The sequence below is a fragment of the Telmatherina bonti genome, assembly GCF_933228915.1.
Source record: "Telmatherina bonti genome assembly, chromosome: 18".
Taxonomy (NCBI): domain Eukaryota; kingdom Metazoa; phylum Chordata; class Actinopteri; order Atheriniformes; family Telmatherinidae; genus Telmatherina; species Telmatherina bonti.
The window spans coordinates 28,282,188-28,304,028 of record NC_136616.1 but is presented as its reverse complement, the minus strand read 5'-3'; the positions used below and the strand labels follow the sequence as shown (position 1 = coordinate 28,304,028).

Sequence of the window (21,841 nt, the reverse complement as noted above, 5' to 3'; positions counted from 1 at the left end):
ACTGTAACAAGGGGAGGAAACTCAGAGTAGAGGTAAGATGCCAGACATGCAGAAAGCCATAAAATACAGAGTCAGTACTGTTTTTCTGTTGCTATTTACAACTGTAAACAGAGACGAGACACATGAGATGTGCCTATCAACACTTTTCACCAAATCAAACATTTCATTTTGTGAATAGAAAAATATGAATGGACTACTTTGTGAACACATATTGACAGTTACCGGTAAGTATGCATGTAAATATTTTCATTGTCATTTAATTCTTTCCATTCTACGGTCCTCTGGGAGGCGCTTTTATCCAAAGCGACTCACCAGTCCGACGAAGGAGGAGAGGATCATCCCCACACGAACCACCACCCTCTCCTCAGGTGTGACTGCCGGCCGGACCTTCAAGTTGTAGTTTGATAAGATATTTTTCAAGAGGGCCTGCTCTGCATCAGCAGCACCTGTGTGACACACAATGAGGGTTGGATGACAGAATTCATCGTCATTTAGCTGAAAAATGATGTTTTAATATTGTGGCCCAGTCATTCAGGTCAAGCTGTGTGTTGTGCAGATATAATGTCAGGAAGTCTTTTTTTTTTCTTCTCTCTTCTCTCTTTATTTCTTTCACTTTTCCTATGAAGTGTTTTCTCTTCTTTCTCTTTCTGTCTTTCTTCTGTCCTCTCCGGTCCAGCAGTACAAACTCTACAGTTCAAACAATAACTCAAAATAAATATAGAAATAAAACAAAAATTCAGAAAGTCAAGGGGATCATTATATCTACAAAGCTTCCGTTGGTAAAGTAAATTTGCTCAGCAGAACACAGCATCCAGACGACCATTCTGCTTGCCTAAATGCTGGACAAGCAAAAAAAAAAAAAAAAAAAAGTCAAAGAAGTATTTTGTTTTTATTTCTTTGTTTCAAATAAATTTGTGACATGAATAAATGAATGAATAAAACTAATATTGCCTAATAGTTTTTATGATCATTATTAGTACAAAACCATTTAATCATAACTGAGGATAGAATATAAACAGAGGAATATTTTACACTACAACATTTTGTGTGAGTATCTCCACAGCAGGTTTAAAGCTGACTGAGTTTATTGTCCATATCTGTTATTATTCATCCTATATGTTTCTATCCTTATATTCATATCCCTTATATGCATGAGTGTTACTGAGAAATTCTGAAAGTTATTAACTTTGACCAATTGAACCCTCTGTTTAGGTTGCACATAGTAAACCAGCAAGGACAGACCTGCCCAACGTGGACAGACATGGGACCTGCTGCAAAGATTTTCTCTGTCCTTTCTGGCCATGACAAGTATTTACCCTTTATATTCCTAGCTTTGTGAGAGATATGTTTGATTTGTTTCTTTATTCTACATATCCCCTTGGTATGTGTTCAGTAATAAAGCATTTCCACAACACAACACAATTCCCACAACAAAATGAGGACCAGATACCAAACCATGTTTCAGCAGATTTGAAGCAGATGTATGAACAAATTTTCAGAATCAGAAATATTTTTCTCCAAAAAGGAAATTTTTTAGTTTGAATATTATATTTATATAGGTGCGTACAACCTTTACATTTATTTGGGCTGGACTGTTTTAGTAGTCAGTCTTGTCTGAAACTACAATCCCATCTGGGATCTGGAGGACCTACTGGTCCAGAAATGCAGTTTTGATTTTATAAACATAAGAAGGTGGCACTGTCACAAAAAACTTTAGATGGATCCAGGACTGCTGGCCTGAATCTGAAGCTCTCCCGTCTGCAGACATATACTTCTGTTACCATGATCCTCTACCTTCCCACAAAAACTTAATTGCTCAGAGGGTGAGAAAATTCTTGCAAGTGTTGCTGTAACCTGCATGTCTCAGAGACATTATGGGATAACAAAACAACAGAATTTTACTCCTTGGCAACAAGAATTTGATGACGTCTAACACTCTGCAGCTTCTCTTAGTAGCAGTGATGCAGCAAATGTCTCTGCAGCTCTGTAAAGTTGAGGATCTATCAAACCCCAAATGCCTGCATTTTCACACAACCGCTTATATTTGCAACACTTTCCAGCTCAGTGTTGGGAGGTTAGAAGCATTTATAATCCGCAGCACTAGCGACGCAGCATCCATCATGTTTGCTGTGGCTGTGACCCCAGCAGGATCTGACCTGACAGGGATAAATGACAGCGATCACCCAGCAAGCCACCATCATTTGCAGGGCACAGAAAAGCACAGCTGCTGGAGAGCAAAAAACAGAACAGAAGGTGGGTTTGAAGTTAAAATTTTAACATGTTTCTTACATCCAAGATCAGATACCTCCACTAGAACAAAATTTTAAAAAAAAAGCTGACACACAACTACAATAGGGGCTGCTACCAGGCAGATGAGTTGACCTAGCCTGAACATTGTGTTTTACTCTCTTTATGTTTCTCTGGAGAAGAGATACTTAATGTTTTACCTCTCATGAACTGACTATACAAAAGTGAATACACTTGGGTCGTAATAAATATGATTCAAAAGTGACACTGGCTGCAATAAAGTTAAAAATAAATGACATCCCTCTGAAAGGCTGAAGGGTTTTGCTCTTTTTGAGGCATGCTAAGTTATCACATCAAGCATCTGAAGTCAAGAATCATTGATTTCTCACAAGAAATGGGTCTGTTCATATATCTTCAGTGACTTATAACAAATAAATTGAGAAACCTGTGAATACTAAAATAATTCTCATCCTGAAAGAAGAAAATCATTGCAGTGTTCTTTTAATTACAATTTTTTTGTTTGTAACCAAGCTCACTGTAAACTCTGCTAACCACATGCTGTAAGCTACATTTCATTTAGCATCAATTAGAAAAGCTGATAGTACTTAACAAATGCTAAAGCATTATTAGCTAAGACAACATTTAGCATCATGAGTGAGCATAATAAAACCTGATATCAGTATTTAACTCTAAGGACTTCAAGTACAGTCTAAAATAACAAAGCCAAGCCAAGAAACCTTTCAACATGTAACCTATGAATGCAACATTTAGCATGTCAGAGTTAGCACAAGCAATGCTAACATTAGCATGAAGTCCAGCTGTGGTCCTCGAAGGCCAAAATACTGCCATTTTTCCCAACATACACAGCTCAAATAATAGTCATGCAGAACTTCATAGACTGTTGGATCAATTTTATTCGAGTCAGGTGTGTTAAACAAGAGAAACAATGAAAACCTTCAGGACAGCAGCCCTCAAGCAATGACTTTGAACACCTGCAACCAAGACAGTTAGCAATACAACATGGTAGCATTTTTACTACTAGCATACAGATATAAACATTTTGTTCAAGGGCTCAGTGGTACGGCCTCACAGGACCACTTTTATTGCTATATTTCTTTAAAATGCCATGTTTTTTATGTTTTGTGTGATTTACTAATTGTACTTTAGGAAGTATTACTAACTGGGATTGTTCTAATTTTCTGAATGAGGCTTAGATGATAAACACTGCATAGTAATACAACTTTACTGCAAGAATACAGTTATTATTTTGACTTGCCAAGAAAACTAGGTTAAGCTACTGTGCTCCTGCTTCACCTACTATATCCCTTCTTATTCCCTTAAAAACTTAGACCGTATTCAGGGACAAAATAGATTTTAGTTTAGCTTGGTGGTTTAATTGTTACTATTGGTTTTATCATAACTTGACTCTCAATCGGAATATAAATCTATTATCCATGTACAGCTCAAACGACTCTTTGCTGGATATCAGCAAGTGTCTTACCTCCTAATGTGCCCAGGCTGTATAGGCAGCATGCCAACAGGAACAAATCCAGGCTTTTCATGGTGACCCCCCCTGGACCAAAGTCTTTCCTTTTCCTGAAAACAGGTCCTTATGTGAGTTAATCCAGCTTTTAAAATGTTTTCTTTTGCTCTTCTGTGCACTTCTCTTGAACCCTTTGAGTTTTGGTTTGGCTACTTTGGACTGTTGTTGTCTGTCAGTCAGGCTGGCCTGGCCAGCTGGTCTGTGTGCTCCAATTACCTCAAACAGGGAGGGGGGAGGTTGTGCATGTCACTCTCTTAGTTTAAACCAGGCATGTGTCTTCCCAATAACAGTTTACAATACAAGGTTTGGAATATCTACAACATATTCCCATTTTTTTGTTTTATAAATTCAATTCCTTTTGATCAAAATGTTTAAATACTGCTGATATTTCACCTAAAATGCATTATTCATTTTTATGTAATTTGGAGTGAGTTTAGCCTATTATTTACCTTAGTTAAAGAAAGGAAACTCAATTGTAAACAGAGGCACACAGAGGTGATAAAATACCTATTATTCTTACTTTAATGTTAAATTGATCAAGTTGTTGAACTGCCAAGCAAGGCTCTATTTTCTTCCTGCAGTAAAACATCTCTCCTTTTTTATGCATCCCTCCACTCGTCTCTCCATCCCACTTTTCTTATCTGCTGTCGATTCACGCCATCCTAATTTACGATCCACTGTCACTGCTATGTGGCCAGTTGCCAGTTTAATTACCATAGAAGCTAACTATTAGCAGCTAGCTGCCAGTGTCAAATCACACATCTCTATGGTCAAGAGGGGACGTGTGAAGACGATGTTGGCAGTGACTCAAATTCAGTTTAATTATGTCATTGAAGCGGTTTACTGAAATTGGAGTGGTTGTTTACACAGTATAAGTATGCTTATTTTCATTAATATGAAGTGATGATATGAGCTTAAAGTAATCTGATTACACTTGTATGTTTGATGCTGTTATTTCATTTAAGTTGTTTTTGTTTTGCTTAAATATTGAATAAAAATGCTGATAATACATGTGTGTTTTTGTTCGTAGTTTGAGTCATAATTGTTGCTTATATATGATGAGGTGCATTAATGCAATATTAAATAGTATTCTGAAGTTTTAAGGTTGTTATATGTAGAACAAACCTGTTTGGGCTGAATCAGATTAACCCAGAAGAGCAAGATTTTTTTTACCCTCTTTGCTGAGTCTGTGAAAGTCAGCAATATGTCTTTACTGCACTTTGTTATTTGTGACAAAACAAAACAAATAAACTTAAAAAAAAAAATCATTGATTCATGTGCTAATGCAGAGAAAAATCTATAACTTATAAATAAATATTTCATCACTTTTCTTCATCCATATTTTCTTACTCATAATATTTAATTCTTGGCTTAAAATGCTCATAGCTTCTAGTTAATCTATCAGTTAATTCATTCATTTCTTTCAGGAAAAACTATCCAAAGGACTCTTTCCCTTGTAACAATAATTAGGTTATACTTACTGTTTGACTAGATGCTGATGAAGAATGATTGCTACTTTTTCACAGCCCACAAATAACTGAAGGTTTTATACTCAAATAATCAATCAGGCATGCAATTATGCATGTTTGTATGCCAAAGGGTTTTACTTTTTTATAAAAAAATTTTTAAAGGCAAAAAAAAAAGGCAAAATTGTCAATAGTTAGTCCTGTTGAATGAAAATGTTTGTGGGCTAATGATTCCACCATCTATCAAGTTTCCATCTGTAATTTTTGGTGCTTTCATTTGTGTTGTTTTCATGTCAAATGAAACAACACTTAGTTGTGGAGACTTTTCACAAAACTGCATGATGTAATGGCCAATATAACCTCTCATGTCATTTCACTTGCATTTTAGGGTTTTTTTGGGTGTCTTTTTGTACTGTTGAAGAGATCTGCCAGTAGTTATGGTTACTGTAAAATACAACCTGACAGAAAAAAAACATTAATGGTGATTAAAAATGCTGTATTCTGCTACAAAAGCAGTGTAAAGGGGTTCATCCGGAATCATTACTGCACTTTACTTTAGATGAAAAAACATCATACACAACTGCCTCCATTTATACTGATTAAGAATTATGATTAGCTCAAAGTTTTACTACAAAGCAATTTAAGCCAGATTACAGGTGAGATTTTAAATCTATGCTACGTACATTTCTTTTTCCATCAGCAACATTGTAAGACTCAGAGAAAACTTAGATTTCAAAGTTAATGCAATCATACTGAAATGTACTTGAATGCAAATGATTTGATTAAGTTCCAGATTGTAGTATTTTCTCACTGCTTTTCAAATCAGGAGGAAACATACCTAAGTTTTTACAAGTAAATCATATTAATGATGCTATCTGCTATCTTGTAACGACCAACGAGTCGGTCTAGCAATCTGACTACCCTGTCTTTGCTATTCGCCTTACACTCCACAGCACCTTGCTTGGATATGCAGAGGACAGAATAATAATTATTGATAAAAAAAAAAAAAAAGGTTTAAATGGGTCTACATGCTTCATTTTGTGCTTCATTTGATTTTAAATGTGAAAATGTAGGTCAGTATACCACATACATGGCTTCAAATCCCCACCATGACAAAAACTCTCCAGAGACCAGTTACAATCATACAAATATATTAGTTTGTTTTATTCAGTTATATCCAATAATATGTCTCCTTTGACTTTGTGTAAGTTATTATAGAAATAAATACAGATCATATTGCAAATGCAGAGACAAGAGATTGGGATAGTAAGAGATGTTGGGAGGGAAGGGGATCAAGAGGTTTAAGGGGTTAAAGAGTAAATACTGGGGAAGGACTGTTTCTTGGAAGGTGTCCAGTAAATGATTGGTGCATGCATGCTTGTAGTCCCTCGCATCTGTGATCCTCTATTTTTATGCAAGAGTTCCAGTCCCCAAGTTCCAGGGTTCTTCGTCCTCCCATTTAGCTCCTTGCTCCAGGTGATTCATGGGTTTTGAATGGGAGATAGTAGTTTTCTTCCACCTTGCTGACAAACAGGGGGGAGTTACTGCACCCCAGCCACATTTGCATGGATATATTTATATAGAGGGATATATAGATATATTTTTTGCCCCATTAGAATAGAAAAATAGTGTCATTGTGGCTTTCATAACTGGAAGACTGAAGCGACTCTTGTTGCATTTGGAAGACAAGGAAAGTAAGATTATGGTGTTTTCCTTAAAATCTCTGGAAGACTCACAATAAGTTTGATCATCCATGCGGTCCAAAAGAAAAGACACAAAAATAATGAGGATTGATTACAAAAATCTAACACTCAAGTCAATGGTGTGGGTATGTGTGTGTTTGATGAGAACACAGTGAATGAGCAGTCCACATGCTGCTGGTGAGCCAATCAGATGAAAGATCGAAGGTCGGAGGTCAGTTAGTTGAAGAGGTGGATTCTGGGGGATCAGAAGGAAGAGATTCGAAACCATGGCGACTCTTCTTTCTTTGTCAACTCTGCCTTTTATATTTCACGTCGAACAATGGGAAAAGTAGGAGACACACATATGTATTTAAACAGCAAAGGAAACACGTCAAACGAACACGCGTGTGGAGCAACAGGAAATTACAACACACACCAGGGCTACAGATTACCTCATATCATTTCATCACAATTCACAGCAATTCCACTGAGATATACTCAAGACACAATCCAAACTGGCTGAAACAAAACACACGAAAAACAAAAGGTAAAGTCACTACTAAGTGATGGCTGGTGCGTTAGCTGGGAAGAGGTGAAGTCCCTCCCTGTAAAGGTCACCCCATCCAGCCACATCTGCACTGGTGCGATGTAGGCTGCTGTGTGTCAATGTGCGCCTTCACAGAAAACAAAATCATGTAAATAAAGCGAATCCGTCGGTTAAAGCTGCACAGGAAGGGCTCTGAATTCACATCTGAAAGCACCCTTTTGAAAAGATAAACTAAATAAAGAAAGAAACCTGTCCGAGGAAGGCTTCGCTCTTTTGTTGGAGCACGTGAGCGTCTCGCTTCCTCCCTCTCTTTTTTGTGTTTTCTGCTGCATTGCAGATGTGGCGGAAGGACTCCACCTCAAAGTAATGCTTAAACAGCTCACAAGCCAGCTCGCATAAAAGGGGCAAAAGTGTTAGAAAAATAGAACTTCTGGAAAAACAAAAACATAGTTGTTTTCAATATCAATATTATTGTTGTTCTCCTCACACCCTCCCAGATAATGTGGCCGCACCTCGTTAATGAAGTTTATTGCTTTCAGCCCAAGGACTCGTGCTCATTGATTTGGCCTGTGATTTATTCTCCATTTTCCTCGCCTCCCTTTCTGTCTCTTCCTGGAACATTTATAAGACACATAGATCTTCAGTCAGCGTTATGTAAAAATGGCAGACTTTTACCAAAGCTGATAAGTGTGATGTAAAACGTCTGCAGACACGCATCCAAACTGCTTCGGGGTTCAGAGGAAGTTGTGTTTGCTGTTTGCAGAAAGGATCAGAGAGAAGGAAGTGAGACTTCAAAGGCAGGCTGCGAGGGCACGAGTTAGCTACTCTACATTATCAGACACATGCCTCTCTTCACTCTGAGTCCTTTACAACCCTGTATGACCCCCCCCTCCTCCTCCCCTCTCTGTAGCTGTAATTCGCTCAGTAAGCAAGGAGGGCCCTGACTCAAGAGAAACGAAGGGAAGGGAGTCCCCGGGGAGAGTTGTGTGCAGCTGAATCAGACATACATCATTTAACTCGCTTCGATATCCACTCACAACTCTCCCTTCTTTTTTCATTTGAAGGTATCGCGATGCTAAATTCTCCAAAGGGACAATATTTAACATTTAGAGCTGAATCGCGAGACATTAATCAGCAACTTAAACGCTGTAAATTCAGCCATCGGGAGGTGGGCTTGACTAATCAAACATGTGCTCAGATAGACGCTCGCTGAGATGAATGGCAAACTTTACATCCTGTAATTCAAGCAGAATCATCTGAAGTGAAGCCTGAAGGCTGGAGAGCAGACAGGTTGGAACAGGGAAGCTGATTTCAGGCTTCACAAAAGAGTTGCAGCAGCAGAGAGCGAGAACAACACACACACACACACACACACCTGCACAACCATGCAAACTTTCCACTTGCAATAAATTATTTAGCAATTCTACCTTTCTATGACCCTAAAATTGAAATCAGTCGCACTGCAAACAGTGTGTGGTGCACTTTCACACTTCATTGTGAATAATCTGATCAGAAATGATAATATAAGTGATGTTAACACATGCAAACACTGACACATTTCATGTCACAAATGTCATTCAGCTTAATGTCATGACAACAATTCAAATAACAGTCAGTATCGAAACTAAGAACTCGTACATTTTTATATTCTGGTGGGAAAATGAAAAAAATGGGTTCAACTTTAAATGGAAGATATTCCCACTTAACTGCTGAATCCACACGCGAAGCTTCAGTATGAATTTCTCTACAGCCAAGTGAGAAATGAATCCGTCACTCACTAAATGTCAGCGCTGACTGACTCAGGAGTGAAAAGAGTTCTATATGGCTTTTCTAATAAAATCTTGCTGATTTGTTGTCACTTTAAAGCAACGTTAGAGGCTGTGAATTAAACAACTGAACAAGAAATAATGAAATAATGAAAGGCGCATTCACATACACCTAACCTGAGGTGTCACCACGTTGTTATTTTTTCCTGTAAATCGTGTAAGTTTTGGAAGATTAAAGTGGCCCTCCAGTGTTTTTACTCTAGGTATAGCATCGTAATTCACAGATTTAATCCCAACGCAAAGAGCTGAAGATGATTCTTAACTTCCTGCGATGCAAAATGTTTTGGAATCCCTTATAAAGAACATCCTGAACAGAAAACAAAAAGACGCTTAAAGGACTTTAATATTGTTTTTATCGAATTAATGAATCAGTTTTCAGATTTGTTCCAAATGCAATTGTTTATTTGTTTATTTATTTATTTTTGTTTTACTTCTGCATTGCATCAAGCCGACAACGCAACACTTAAGAGCCCTCGGACTACCTGGTTAGGTTAAAAATTTAAACATTACATAATTATGAGTAAAGCCTGTTTATACTTGTACCTGTTATAACTCCACATATTTCCGACACTGCCCCCAAGTGGCAACAAAATGCCACAACAATAGACATGCATTCATAATGTTGCAACGAAGGGAGATTACAGAAATGTGTTTAGACCCTTAGAAAACCTTCCTGGTTGGTTCTAAAACACATTACTTAAGTTTTGCCTTCACCATAATGGACATAAGGTTGCTGGTTGGTGACATGTGGACGTAACAGCATGTTACCTGGTTAGGTTTAAGCAATGAGGTAATGACAATAAAAAATAAAAAAAAAGAAGAAAAAAAAACACTACTTTCATACTTTATGTGCAGATGCTTTCCCAGCCATTACAGGTCACATAGTATTAGAATATATTCTTGCCTGTATTTACATGTGACCAGTGGCGTAATTTTTACTGGTGCTCGTAACAGCTACACTTAGTATAGCTACATTTGTTGGAAAGTTGGAGAACTTAGCCCAGTTCTTTGCAAACAAACATAATGGTAATAATCTTTTGTATTATAACATAGGTGATACTATGGGGTGGGAAGGGAGTAAACAACAAAAAAGAAGAAAAAAAAAGCTAAATTAAAAAAAAAAAAAAAAAAAAAAGCCTGTAGCACTTCATGTAAGGATCTGTGTCCAACTGGACAGTCCACCAGCACCTTCTTACGATGTCTTCTACTGTTTGATTTCGTGCTTGTGTTGTTCTCACTTATATATAAGTCGCTTTGGATAGAAGCTTCTGCTAAATGACTGTAGGATAGAATAGAATAGGTAAGTAAAATCACTGGAGTGTCTCTTTAAATATGTTTATAGTAACAAGTCAAACTATCGGTTTTCACCTTCTTCTCTCAGAAAATAGACGTTCTACCTAGTGATTCCTACATTATATAACTAAATCTTTAGCCCTTTTTCTCTGAAAAAAGTCTGAAAATCAACAGCCATGACACATACATAAAGATATTGCAACATAGATTTCCCAGCCTTAAAAAAAAAAAAGGTAGTAAGTGTCATGCTTGCCGAGTTCCTCCTATCCTCCCTCCTAACAGTGTCTAGTCCCAGACAGTCTTAATTTTCCTCTTACAGACAGGAGCCTCAATTAATTAAACATTTAAGTCATTAAATAATTGTCAAACACGGTGTTCTGGATTTAGCGATCCATGGGGGTTGGCTGGTCAAACACACCAACCTGAAAGTCTATTTAACAGTTTAATTAAGGTCTTCTGTGTGAAAGTGAGGTTTTAACAGTAGCTTGGGTGAAATAATCAAGAAATAATGAAAAGTTAAAGTCTCTCCTTCAAGTTTATTTGCTCAATCTTCCCTCTCCTCATTCCTCTCTTCCTTAATTGTCTCTCTTAATCTAAGCTCTTTTCTTTAAGATGCACATAATCCCCCTCTCCTCTCTCCAGGCAGCAGAGGTACAGCTTGCTTCATCTCTCAGGTAGCAGATTACTTTGCGCAGCACCTCGCCTCACTCCTGATCGGGTTATCAGCTATTATTATTTACAACCACGGGTTCAGGGGAGCAGAGGATTACGCATGAAAGGAGAAGTGTGTATAAATGTTGGTGCGTTGCGAGAACCCCGTCCACATTACCATAAATCCCTCTTCAATCTCCTTTTCTTCTGCTCATCATCACTTATTATCCTCCCTGAAAGCGTCTCTCTGTCTCTCTTTACCACCTTTTGTTTGGTTCCTTCCCTGCACCTTCATCTTCAGCGTATAGCCTCACACAGGAGTTCCAACGATACATAAACATTAGGCCGAAACAATTACACCACCTGGCGCACTGTGCCGAGAAAGTTTGATATGAAAAATGATTGCTTTTTGTGTTGAGTGGAAAGAGCAAATGGAAATACAAAAAACAAGTTCCCCTGGTAGAAAAAGGAATAGCCTATATGTTTAGATTTCCATTGTCTTCCTTTCCCAGTTCGTTCCATCACATAAACACTAATAAAAATGTGAATAAAATTAATGCAAACAAATGTATCTTTCCAGTCTCCTGTTTAGAATCATTATTTATCTTGCACTGCATCAGAGAGCTACTTTCATTCATTAGATTTTATATAATTTGGGGTTTTTATGCTTCTCAAAAAACCAACAAAAAACATTTTGTCATCTAATTATCATCTATTAATATCAAATACAATCATCTGTAACAAGATTATAACTCAACAAAAGTTGGATTCCTCTTTTCAGCGATGGCAAAATCTCAGAGATTTATGCTAGAAAGAGAGACTAACTATAGAAACTACGAATGCAGACTATTTAAAATTGCAAAGGTGTGGTGGTTCATCAAACACTGATTAAAACAAAAGGGTGAGAATCAGCACAGCATCTGCAGAGATATCCTTTTCTCTTATGGGGCTCCAGCATGACAAAATCCCACATCCTCCACTTTTCATGCAGTCTCACTCTGCAACCCAAACCGATGGATATTGTGTTGCATCTTGAGTTTCAGATAAAATCTATTAGTTCATTTTGCAGAAAAAACAGCTAAAGTGAATCAGCTGTGACTCAAAACCAAAAAGAGGGGAAAAAAAAAGGTATTTAAATTCTTGGCACGTAAAGTAAAGAAATTAGTTTGGCTGAATATCTAGTAGTACCAACAGGTGGTACATTTTTGGAAAGCCTAATTATCCACCTTTACAGTGAAGCATCATCTATACGGAGCATGCATTTAACGAATGAGCAACACAGCTAATCATGTTGTCAAAGAATGTGCCAAAATCCCCTGTAAAGGGTATTCACTCTTGATTAGAGATTCAGGTGTTGCCAGGTGTGCTCCCATCACAGATGCATGACTGGTAGCTGACTGACATGGAACTGGTAGACAGGAATGTCAGAATGAGAATCTGCAGCCTGTAGCCGTCACATGAATCTGGAACCTAACTCCATCTTCCAGGATGACAACACTCCTCCCACAGAGCTGGGGTCATCACAGAGTACCCTCTGTTTGTGTTTATAGTGGATGGGATGGCTTGTGAATCAGCTTGGTCATGCTATTCAAGCTAAAATATAAATGTATAAATATATGCCAATATTGCCGTATAACTTATTTCTCCTTTTTTCCGCAGGTGTTCCTCAATAAGAGCAGTTGTACATGTTGATCTGTCTTTCCTGTCCTCTCCACCCCAACCAGTCGGGGCAGATGGCTGCCCTCCCTGAGCCGGGTTCTGCTGGAGGTTTTCTTCCTGTTAAAGGGGAGTTTTTTCCTTCCCACTGTCGCCGCATGCATGCTCAGGATGGGGGATTGGATCGAAGTCATGACTCCATGCAATCAGTTGGTATCTATTATAGAATATGTATGAATTGGCTTGAAATGATGTGTATGTAAAGTGCCCTGTGACAACATTGTTGTGAAGTGGCGCTGTACAAATGAAGTTGAATTGAATTGAATTAAAGTGATCAACACAACCACACTGACTGACCTTCAACAACTCCTGGCAGAGGAATGGCATAACATTTATTGAAATTTGACATTTATTGAGAGGATAGCCCCTTGAGATGATACATCTCGTATTCGAGGGTGTCCTCATCCCATAGTAAAATGTGACCCAACTGGTGACCAGCATGACGGTCCAAAGCTGCTGTGCCTGTGTACGGCTCTAACTGAAATAAGCTGAGTTGCATCCAATAATCTTATTTTCTACTTATTACTAATCCATAAAGATGCTCAAAATAGGAGTGATTATTGCAGGGGATTTTGGCACATTTTAGGGACACGACCTACAAGTTTATTTGCATTTTCCATTCTACAGAAACACAAGTTATACCTTGCTGTAAAGGTGGTAAATCAAGCTTTCCATTTATATATAACACAATACCAAGTCTTATTTTTAAAAGGGAGAAATAATCAAGCAAACACAAATCTATCTACTCTGTGTACGAAGTATAGTTATTTTTTTATCAGCTGATTTCTCAAGTCGGATTTAATAATAAATAATGTGTTGACATAAAAACGCATTCTATGAGTTTGATAAATATGATGACGTGAGGCAAAGATTAGAGGAGGGATCCTCAAGTTCTTAATGTAAGAAAAGACTGATTCTCAGTACTTACACTAGACTTCAGGTCTATCAGATTAACAATAAAACCTGGATTAAATAAATAAGATGTATAGTAAGATGGGCAGACGAGTAAAAAGAATTCCACATTAACAAGAACAGAAAAAAAAGAAATAACAAGCCACAAAGTGAGATAGTTTGTTTTCACTTGTTGCTCAAACACCTTTTCTCCTCACATTTATCATTAGAAAGCAGTTAGAGCTCATCACAGCCTCCACCTGCTGAGCATTTTCACTCAGTCAGAAACTCTTGGAAGCAAACATGGCGATGCTACCTGATGCCTCATACTTCACAAAATCCCAGTTCGGACCTGAACTGTGGGAGATGTTGGCATCAGAGAGAAGGATGTGTGGAAAACAATGACAATTCCTGCCCCGTATTCACAATGTATCTGGTCACGCCATATTCTGACTGATTTGTTTGTTTTCTTATTTTATACTTCCATGCAAACAGAAAGTTGTTTGCTGAAGCAGAATTGAATCTTTAACATAGGGAGAGTATAATCCAAAGGTTTTTTTTGCAAGGATTAACATTTTTTTTTCAACATTTACCATCTTTTATCTGTTGTTCATCAAAAGAAAATTAAAAAACAAACAAACAAACAAAGAAAATTAAATACACCTTATTTAATTGATGTTTTGGAGACATCTTCTGGGAATTGGTAGCAAGGGGATGCAATAATCTAACAGTCAGCAACTAATAAAGTTATGTAAAATGGAGTGTTTGGTATTGCCGATATGTTTGAGTTGAATGTAGCAGTTTAGGCAGGTTAAATGGGTGAATGCTGCACTTTTAAGGTGCACTTCATGATAAGGATGCAGAATGTTTGGCCTGAGGGTTTGTTAGGGTGGTGTAATATCTGCAGAATCTGTTTAATATCAGATGGTAGCACAATTTGGATACAGAAATAAATCAATCTCGTCTGACAGGCAGGAATAGCGTGATGACAGAGTGAGTCAACTGCATGGGCCTTCAAGCTGTATGCATTGCATGGCTGACTGCTACATAGTCACAGCTCCATTGCTACCTCATCCCACTTGTCATATCCCCATCATCTTTTTCAAAAACCTGCACACACATGCCGTTGCATCAGCATTTGTGAGTGTTAGAGTGTGTTAATGCATGTGATTGTGTTAAGTGTGCCAAGCTGTGAGACCATTTTCTGTGATGGTGACCAGTGGGCATGATGGCACTAATTGTGTCATCACAAAACAACTCCCTGCATGTGTGTGAAAATATCAGAATATATATGGTTGTTTGTTTGTGTGTGTGGTTATGCTGCGTGCCAAGGGAGCTCTTGGCCCCTCATTTAAGGGTTGAGTGTTTCTGATCAACCCCTGACTCTATTAACAGACGGGGGGTTTTTCTTGTGCTGCAGAGTGAAAAATTGAGTCCATGTCACAAACTAATTCAATCGGGCCGAAGGTAAGTGGTGGAAAAGGAAATGGCACATATGCATGGACACACACAAACATGGACGACGACTATTCAGGCCATCTTAGAAAGTTGCTGACACACACAGAAGATGTGGACTGAGCAGATGGCTGCAGAGCTAAAGTCTGCGAGGGTCTGTGTGACAAAATCACATTAGCATGGCTCTGTGTCAAGCTAAGATTAGCATAAAAAGTACTCCAGGGAAATAAATTAAAAAAAAAAAAAAACCCCACATAAACCCATTCGTGAAGAATGTGCTGCAGCGCGACGGACGTGCTCATTGCATCAGTTGTGGTAAAACCAGGAAGACTTTGCTGGGATATTTGGTTGACTGAAAGATGTCGGCTGATGACAGCTAGAAAGCATCCTTCCAGTTAGTGAACCACGCTGTGGTGACATGCTTTACAATGCTAGGCCACTGTTCACCTCTTCATGGAGTTATTGCTTTTACACCCCAGGTTCTGCAAACCACAGAGGCTATTAAACAGGAAAGTAGAGGGCTGGTGTTGGAGTCTGAACGAGTAAAAGGGGCCTTCCTTTTCCCAGCTCCTCTCCTTTTTCTCCAACGTTTGATACCAGTCCGTTGTTGGGTCTGCGCTACAGGCAGCAGGTGAGAGTTGGCCCCAACGGCTTTGATCAGGTGTTCGCTGGCCTTTGCGCCATGTCATCCACCCCGCCTCCGCGTCTCTGAGCGCTAGGAGGAGGTTTTGGTTTTGGATTGAACGTCTTTCTTGCCGTTCTGGAGCACTGGTGAGTCACTGGAGGTCTTGGGTGTTTTCCTGGGTGGACTTTGTTCAGCAACATCATGCAGGGAGGGCTCCCTGTACATGGCCACTGGAGAGGAAAAGAGGACAGACGTTTAAATGATGTGCTATGTGTTCTCAGGAGACTCCATTTATATCAGCTATCCTGTCAGATTTATTTAAAGCTACACTGCAACTTAACTCAAGAGGTTATCCAACTTTGACTTGTGGAAAAAAAAACAGGAAAATGAAAGTTTTTCACAATAAAAAGAAAGCTAAATTATGACTCTAGTTATTTTGCTTTTAGATCACAACTTTTCTTTGTCAGAGTTGTCTCACCAGTTTTCTTTCCAAGCTGGTAACTAAAAAAGACTCAAAAGTACCATCTGTAAATGATGTGAAGTGCTTAACCCTCTGGGGACCAAGGGTATTTTAGAGAAATAAACCCGACTTTTTTTTTTTAGTTTAAATGCTAATAAACACCACCTTTCAATGCCCAATAATGTCCTATACCTTGTTTTTTTTTTTTTTTTTTTTTTTTTTTTTTATTATTTTGAATTTAAATATCATAAACTGCTATGTAAATTCAGCTCCTTTGCTTGAAATAAAGAGTATTATAATTTTGAAGCATGACTAAAGGTACTGAAACGGACTGAAGCACCGCAGCTTTCTGAAATCACTGTCAGCTGCACACACTGTATCTGTTACCAAGTTATACATCTGTTACGACGCCGTCATGTCGTTTATGTTGAAATAAACTACTTGAGTAATGCAAATGTTTTTTTTGAGCAATTATGCATGGTATGCGTGAGTAAAAGCTGTTGGTTTCATAATTTATTGGTCTTGTAAATACAGAAGGCAGCTATCCGACTGGTGATGACACCAATGCATAGTGATTGACACTGTTTGGAGGCGTTTCCTGAGGCATCATTGGCTCTGATTGGACAAACATGTGTCATGCGCCAAAGACAAAGACTCGGATTGGAACACCTATTTTGACACAACACTGTATCACCTATGAATGGGCTACAGTGATGTTGGAACTACCGTCTGAAAGCCCGGAGTCTCCTGATTAAGAGGGGGAAAAAAGCAAGTTTCTATCTTTTATGGTTCGAAAGCTATGCTCGATTAAACACAACATGTTCCCTGGCCGACAATGCCGGTGACCCCAGAGAGTTAATGAGAACGGAAAGTTTACTTGCCTTCGTCAGGTGAAATACGTTACAAATGCTAAAGCTTCTTGAATGATATCATTTAGGCTACTTACTTCCTGCTTGTTGCTTGCATGTACTTGCAGGTGGTTTTGCTTTATATTTATTTTGTTGTTATTTTATTATTGTTGGTAAAATATTCAGTTGTTTAATTATGAGAACGTTTTGGGCTTTAACAAGCTGCTCTGAGCTCCGACTTTTGATTGCTTCTGGTTTAACGAGCCATCCATGAAGCTTACGTTTCTCTTTTATGTTAATTCTTGCTGTGGAACCCAGAGAGCAGACTCGTCTTTGACCGTGTTTAAGTGTATATACTCTAAAAGAGTACCTCTATTTTTTTCATGATTATTTTCATGTTTTTTTTTCTCTTTCCTGTAACGCTGAAAAGATTTAGTAAAGAACAAAGAAACAAGCCATGGACTTTCAGTGGTTTTTGAAGCATGTGTCAACTATATGCTTGTTTGTAATCAGGGCCACTCTTACATTCATAACTGATTTCAAAGTTTGAGAAAATCTGCAGAACAGAGTTTACAACCCAGCCATCATTATTGATATTATCGATGCTATTATTCGTTATCATTGGACTTTATAGCAGTATTTGGACCCATGCTGCTTTCAGAGATTTTCCAATGCTTTGTTTTCGACCTTGGTTGAATGGGGATGTGGGAAACCACTGGTACAGAGGACAGTTAAGTTGAAAAAATATAGTGTGTTGCTTAAAGAAAACCTGGATGTCAACTCATGCATCTGATTTGACTAATGACTATTCTTTGTCTGGAAAACAATCACAGACAGCCATGAAAAAAATTAAGTATGCAAAGGGAAATGTTTGATAACAAAAACAGAAAAATCCAAAATGTTTCATCTAAATAAAAGTATCATAAGTTGTTCCACCATTGCAGCAGAGCAAATCATCATATTGTCCTAGATTTGCGTATGGGCTCTACCTTCGATAAGTTTGGGCAGGAAGTGAGCGGCCCCCTTGGTCTTCTTGACTCGGTTCCCCTTCATGACCTGCCCGTCCCGGTTGATGCCGATGTACCAGGCTCGCCCCGACTGGGTCTGCCTGTACAGGATGGACGAGTAGGTGACGTAGTAGTTCTCAAACACACACTCCTTGAACTTACACTCCGGCGTGAAGTGTTCCTGCAATACACACACACACACACACACACACACACATGAATCAGGTCAGAAGAGAAGAATAACACATTTAGAACGTGTGCCATTTTTTATCCGTGCTATTATTTATATATTTACTCTCCACAGGCTCAGGTGGGAATGAGAGGAAATGGGCTCCACATTTCATCATGACAGGGTTACAGAAGCATCTGTGGCTGCGTCGACATAGCGCACATACCCCAACACACACTTAGACAAACTCAGTCCTGCATGTACACATGGACAAAGTGGTTTTGGAGCCAGGATGCCATAACTCAGCCAGTCCGGTTTACCTGAAACAAACAACAATCAACCCGGATCCTTCACCCCCGTTATCGTTTAATGACCCCGCCATTGGCCTTCAGCTAACACACGTGCACAATAATGGCTTGCTCTGCATTAGACAATACGTCAACAGCAGGACATCCCCGCCCTCCCCGGCACCACCTCTCGCTATGGTTACAGCTTGCACATGTTCCTTCTCTATCTCATATTCTGCCTCTCCTTCTCCACTTCATTCCCTCCATTCCTCCGTCATTTGGTAACCTTGTCGAGGAACAAACCAATTTGCAGGATTGATTTGAAGCCTTGATGTGACGGGTGAGCGGAAAAGGCCTGAATAAGGAGTTTGCTCTCCCTCCATCTCTCATACTCTCCCCCCTTCGTTTCACTCCTCTTTGACTTGTAGCTCTTTCCAATATGTTTCTGTTTATCTGTCTGTTTGGTGCCCGGCCACAGCACCTGTTTGTATCCACTGTACTCCACACAAACAAGCTAATTAAATTGACTGTATTGCCCGTTCTCTAATTACACATCCATTCACTTAGGCAGCCATTTATTTCCTCACCACCCATTACCTTGGCTCTATTAGTGCAGAGTGAAATCCAAAGGTCTGCAGCGTCTCAGATGGTGTAATCAGATTGCTATCATTAAGTGTGTTTGCACTGCAGCGTGACGCACTCCATCTTTGCTGCTTGGAGTGTGTACGTGGGAAAAACTTTCACAGATTAAAACCTGCTTTGTAATGCCTGATCACCATCTCACACTCCCTCCAGATGGGCGTGCTCAAGTTCATTAATCGATTCAATCGGAGATTTAAAATGAATAAGAGCGCTGTGGTCAGTGTGTGTGGATGTGGAAATGAGGACAGTAGTGTGTTGAAGTTATGTCTTCACCAATCCACAGTCAACCTTGTGCAAAGTGCTTTCTGGTTACGCGCTACAACCATGGAACCACCTTCAGGGAGCGGGAACTGAATACATTTAAGAGGCAACTAAATTTGTTTAATGTATGTATGGTAATTATTTGTTTTATTTTTATCTTCTTTTTTTCCATTTCCACAAGGAACCAAGTTACAATAGTAGAGCCATGGTGGATGGAAACTTTACTGAGGTACATCAGGAAAACACCCTTTTCCCATTAAAGTAGTGGTGGATCATCCAAATATTGATCAACATCAATGCCAATGTTGGTATCAATATCGATTGATAGTATTGGGATAACGCTGATTTTTAAAGGTAAGGGTTGAAACTACTAGGATCTCCATGAATAAGGAAGAAAAATGGTGTTTGATGGATTCGCTTCACATGCCCAAAATCAGCTTATCTCATCAATATAGAGTTCATGTTTATCGTAGATAATGAGTTTGTTGTTCATGTGTTACACAAAAAATATAACCATTAACGCCACAGATTGAGCTTTTAGCATTAATACATTCATTCTGACACTCCTATGAAAAAGTATCAGTATTAACGATACTAGCCCTTCATGTTTTTGGGTATTGGATCGATACCAAATCTAGCAGAATCTTGCAGTAATCTTCCACCACTCTGAGGTTGGCTTTCCAATAATGAGACGACAGAGGCTCTTTACTGGTCCGTTTAAAGCCACTTCAAGCTGCCTTTTTACAAACTGCATGAAGTAACTTGTGACTGGACATGTTCAGCCCACATCTTCAGAATTCTCCTCTGAGATGATGCCATTAGCATGGCGTTGTCTGATTTTGCATTTTTATAGATTTACTGAAAAAATAGAAAGTTACGATTGATCAGTTCCTGTACCTTGATCAGACACCTCCTTCTCTCCTCCATCTGCTCTGGTTGAACACGAAATTTAAAAGAAATCCCATTTCTTCAGATGCTATTTTCCAAAGCTGCAGATGAGAATTATTGATTTGTTTTATACTGAAGAGCTTACAGTCATTGTTAAGAAAACTTCATTTTGGTGCCATGCAGTGTTGAAACACCAGCAGGAAAGAGAGCAAGACTGCTTATGTTGCATAGATGTGACTAAGACACTTTCCAACAACTTAAACCTATTTTTCCAAACCAGTCATTCATTCATTTAATAGCATCCATCAGAAGAAAACCCACTCAAAAAGACCAAACAACTCACTGGGACCAAAGGAGCTATCACAAACGTTCAGGTACCAGACAGTCCAGAAGCCCGTTTTACAGGAAGATGCAGGATTTATGACTTACCAGGTAACTTCAGGTTCAACTTTAGATTTTTGGTATCATAAAGTTCACTTCCTACAAATCCTCACCATCAAGTAAACTTAAACCAAAAATCTAAACTGCTTTCATGTATTCATAAATATTCCTCATGTTGGACTAGCGAAACTGATGTTCATACATTCATATTCATGTCCAAATATTTGGATTTATAAATAATTCAAAACGACTGCAACTATTTAGCTTTTCAGAGCCTGAATCATAGAAAATGCTTTTAGACATTAACAGTCATCCGTCTGGTTAACTTTTAATTGGTGCGAAGAGGTCTCCCTGACAGACTGAAGCTTCCTCAGATCATTTACAAATATATTTGCATTAGTTGCATTTATTTAAATAAAGAATTACAAATCTTCTCATGCTTACTGAGACGGAGGTGACATTGATCAGCTTGTTAATTTGCACATTCACTCTGTCAGCTGTTGACAGGGCAAAAAGAATGCTGATACTGGCTTTCATCTCTACTTTTTCCCCTTAGTTTCTTTTGAATAACATTAGTTTTCCTTCTTGTGTTGACAACAGCAGCTGTGTTTTTCTGAATCTGCTGGAAATATACAAATGTGATTGGTTATCTTATGCCAATTCTTCCTATTGAAAGTCCTGAAAACCTGGGTGGACCTTTTGATCTCTATTATTACTGCCAGGTTATATTAAACCAGACCATTTTTAAGGCCCTAAGAAACATTCAGATGTACTTTGTTTAGTTCTTTCAGGTGCGCCAGATGGATGCACTTGTGTTAGAAAGGTGGTCTACATACGGCTACTAAAAGGCAGATTACAAACAGCTAGATGGAGATTTGATTTAACCATCGTGTTGAAATGTGTCGGTAAACATGTTCTCACAAAACCTCAACTACAGTGCTTAAAAAATATGGCAA

The 21,841-nt window shown here is 38.6% G+C and overlaps 2 protein-coding genes across 2 annotated transcripts in view; both read right to left on the bottom strand.

The window, feature by feature from the left end:
- Positions 1-3,985, bottom strand: part of chrnb1 (cholinergic receptor, nicotinic, beta 1 (muscle)) — a 32,092-nt gene extending 28,107 nt beyond the window's left edge. The window contains exons 1-2 of the mRNA XM_079258085.1: positions 3,749-3,985; positions 313-446 (exon numbers count right to left, since the gene is read on the bottom strand). Of these exons, the coding sequence (XP_079114211.1) occupies positions 313-446; positions 3,749-3,809 (195 nt within the window). The 5' untranslated portion in view covers positions 3,810-3,985. The remainder of the gene's footprint in view (positions 1-312; positions 447-3,748) is intronic.
- Positions 3,986-16,032: 12,047 nt separating this feature from the next.
- The window catches only part of fgf11a (fibroblast growth factor 11a), a gene marked incomplete at both ends in the record, with an annotated part of 134,057 nt that continues 128,248 nt past the window's right edge, over positions 16,033-21,841 (bottom strand). The window contains 2 exons of the mRNA XM_079257410.1: positions 16,033-16,172; positions 18,240-18,438. Coding sequence (XP_079113536.1) covers positions 16,033-16,172; positions 18,240-18,438 — 339 coding nt within the window. The remainder of the gene's footprint in view (positions 16,173-18,239; positions 18,439-21,841) is intronic.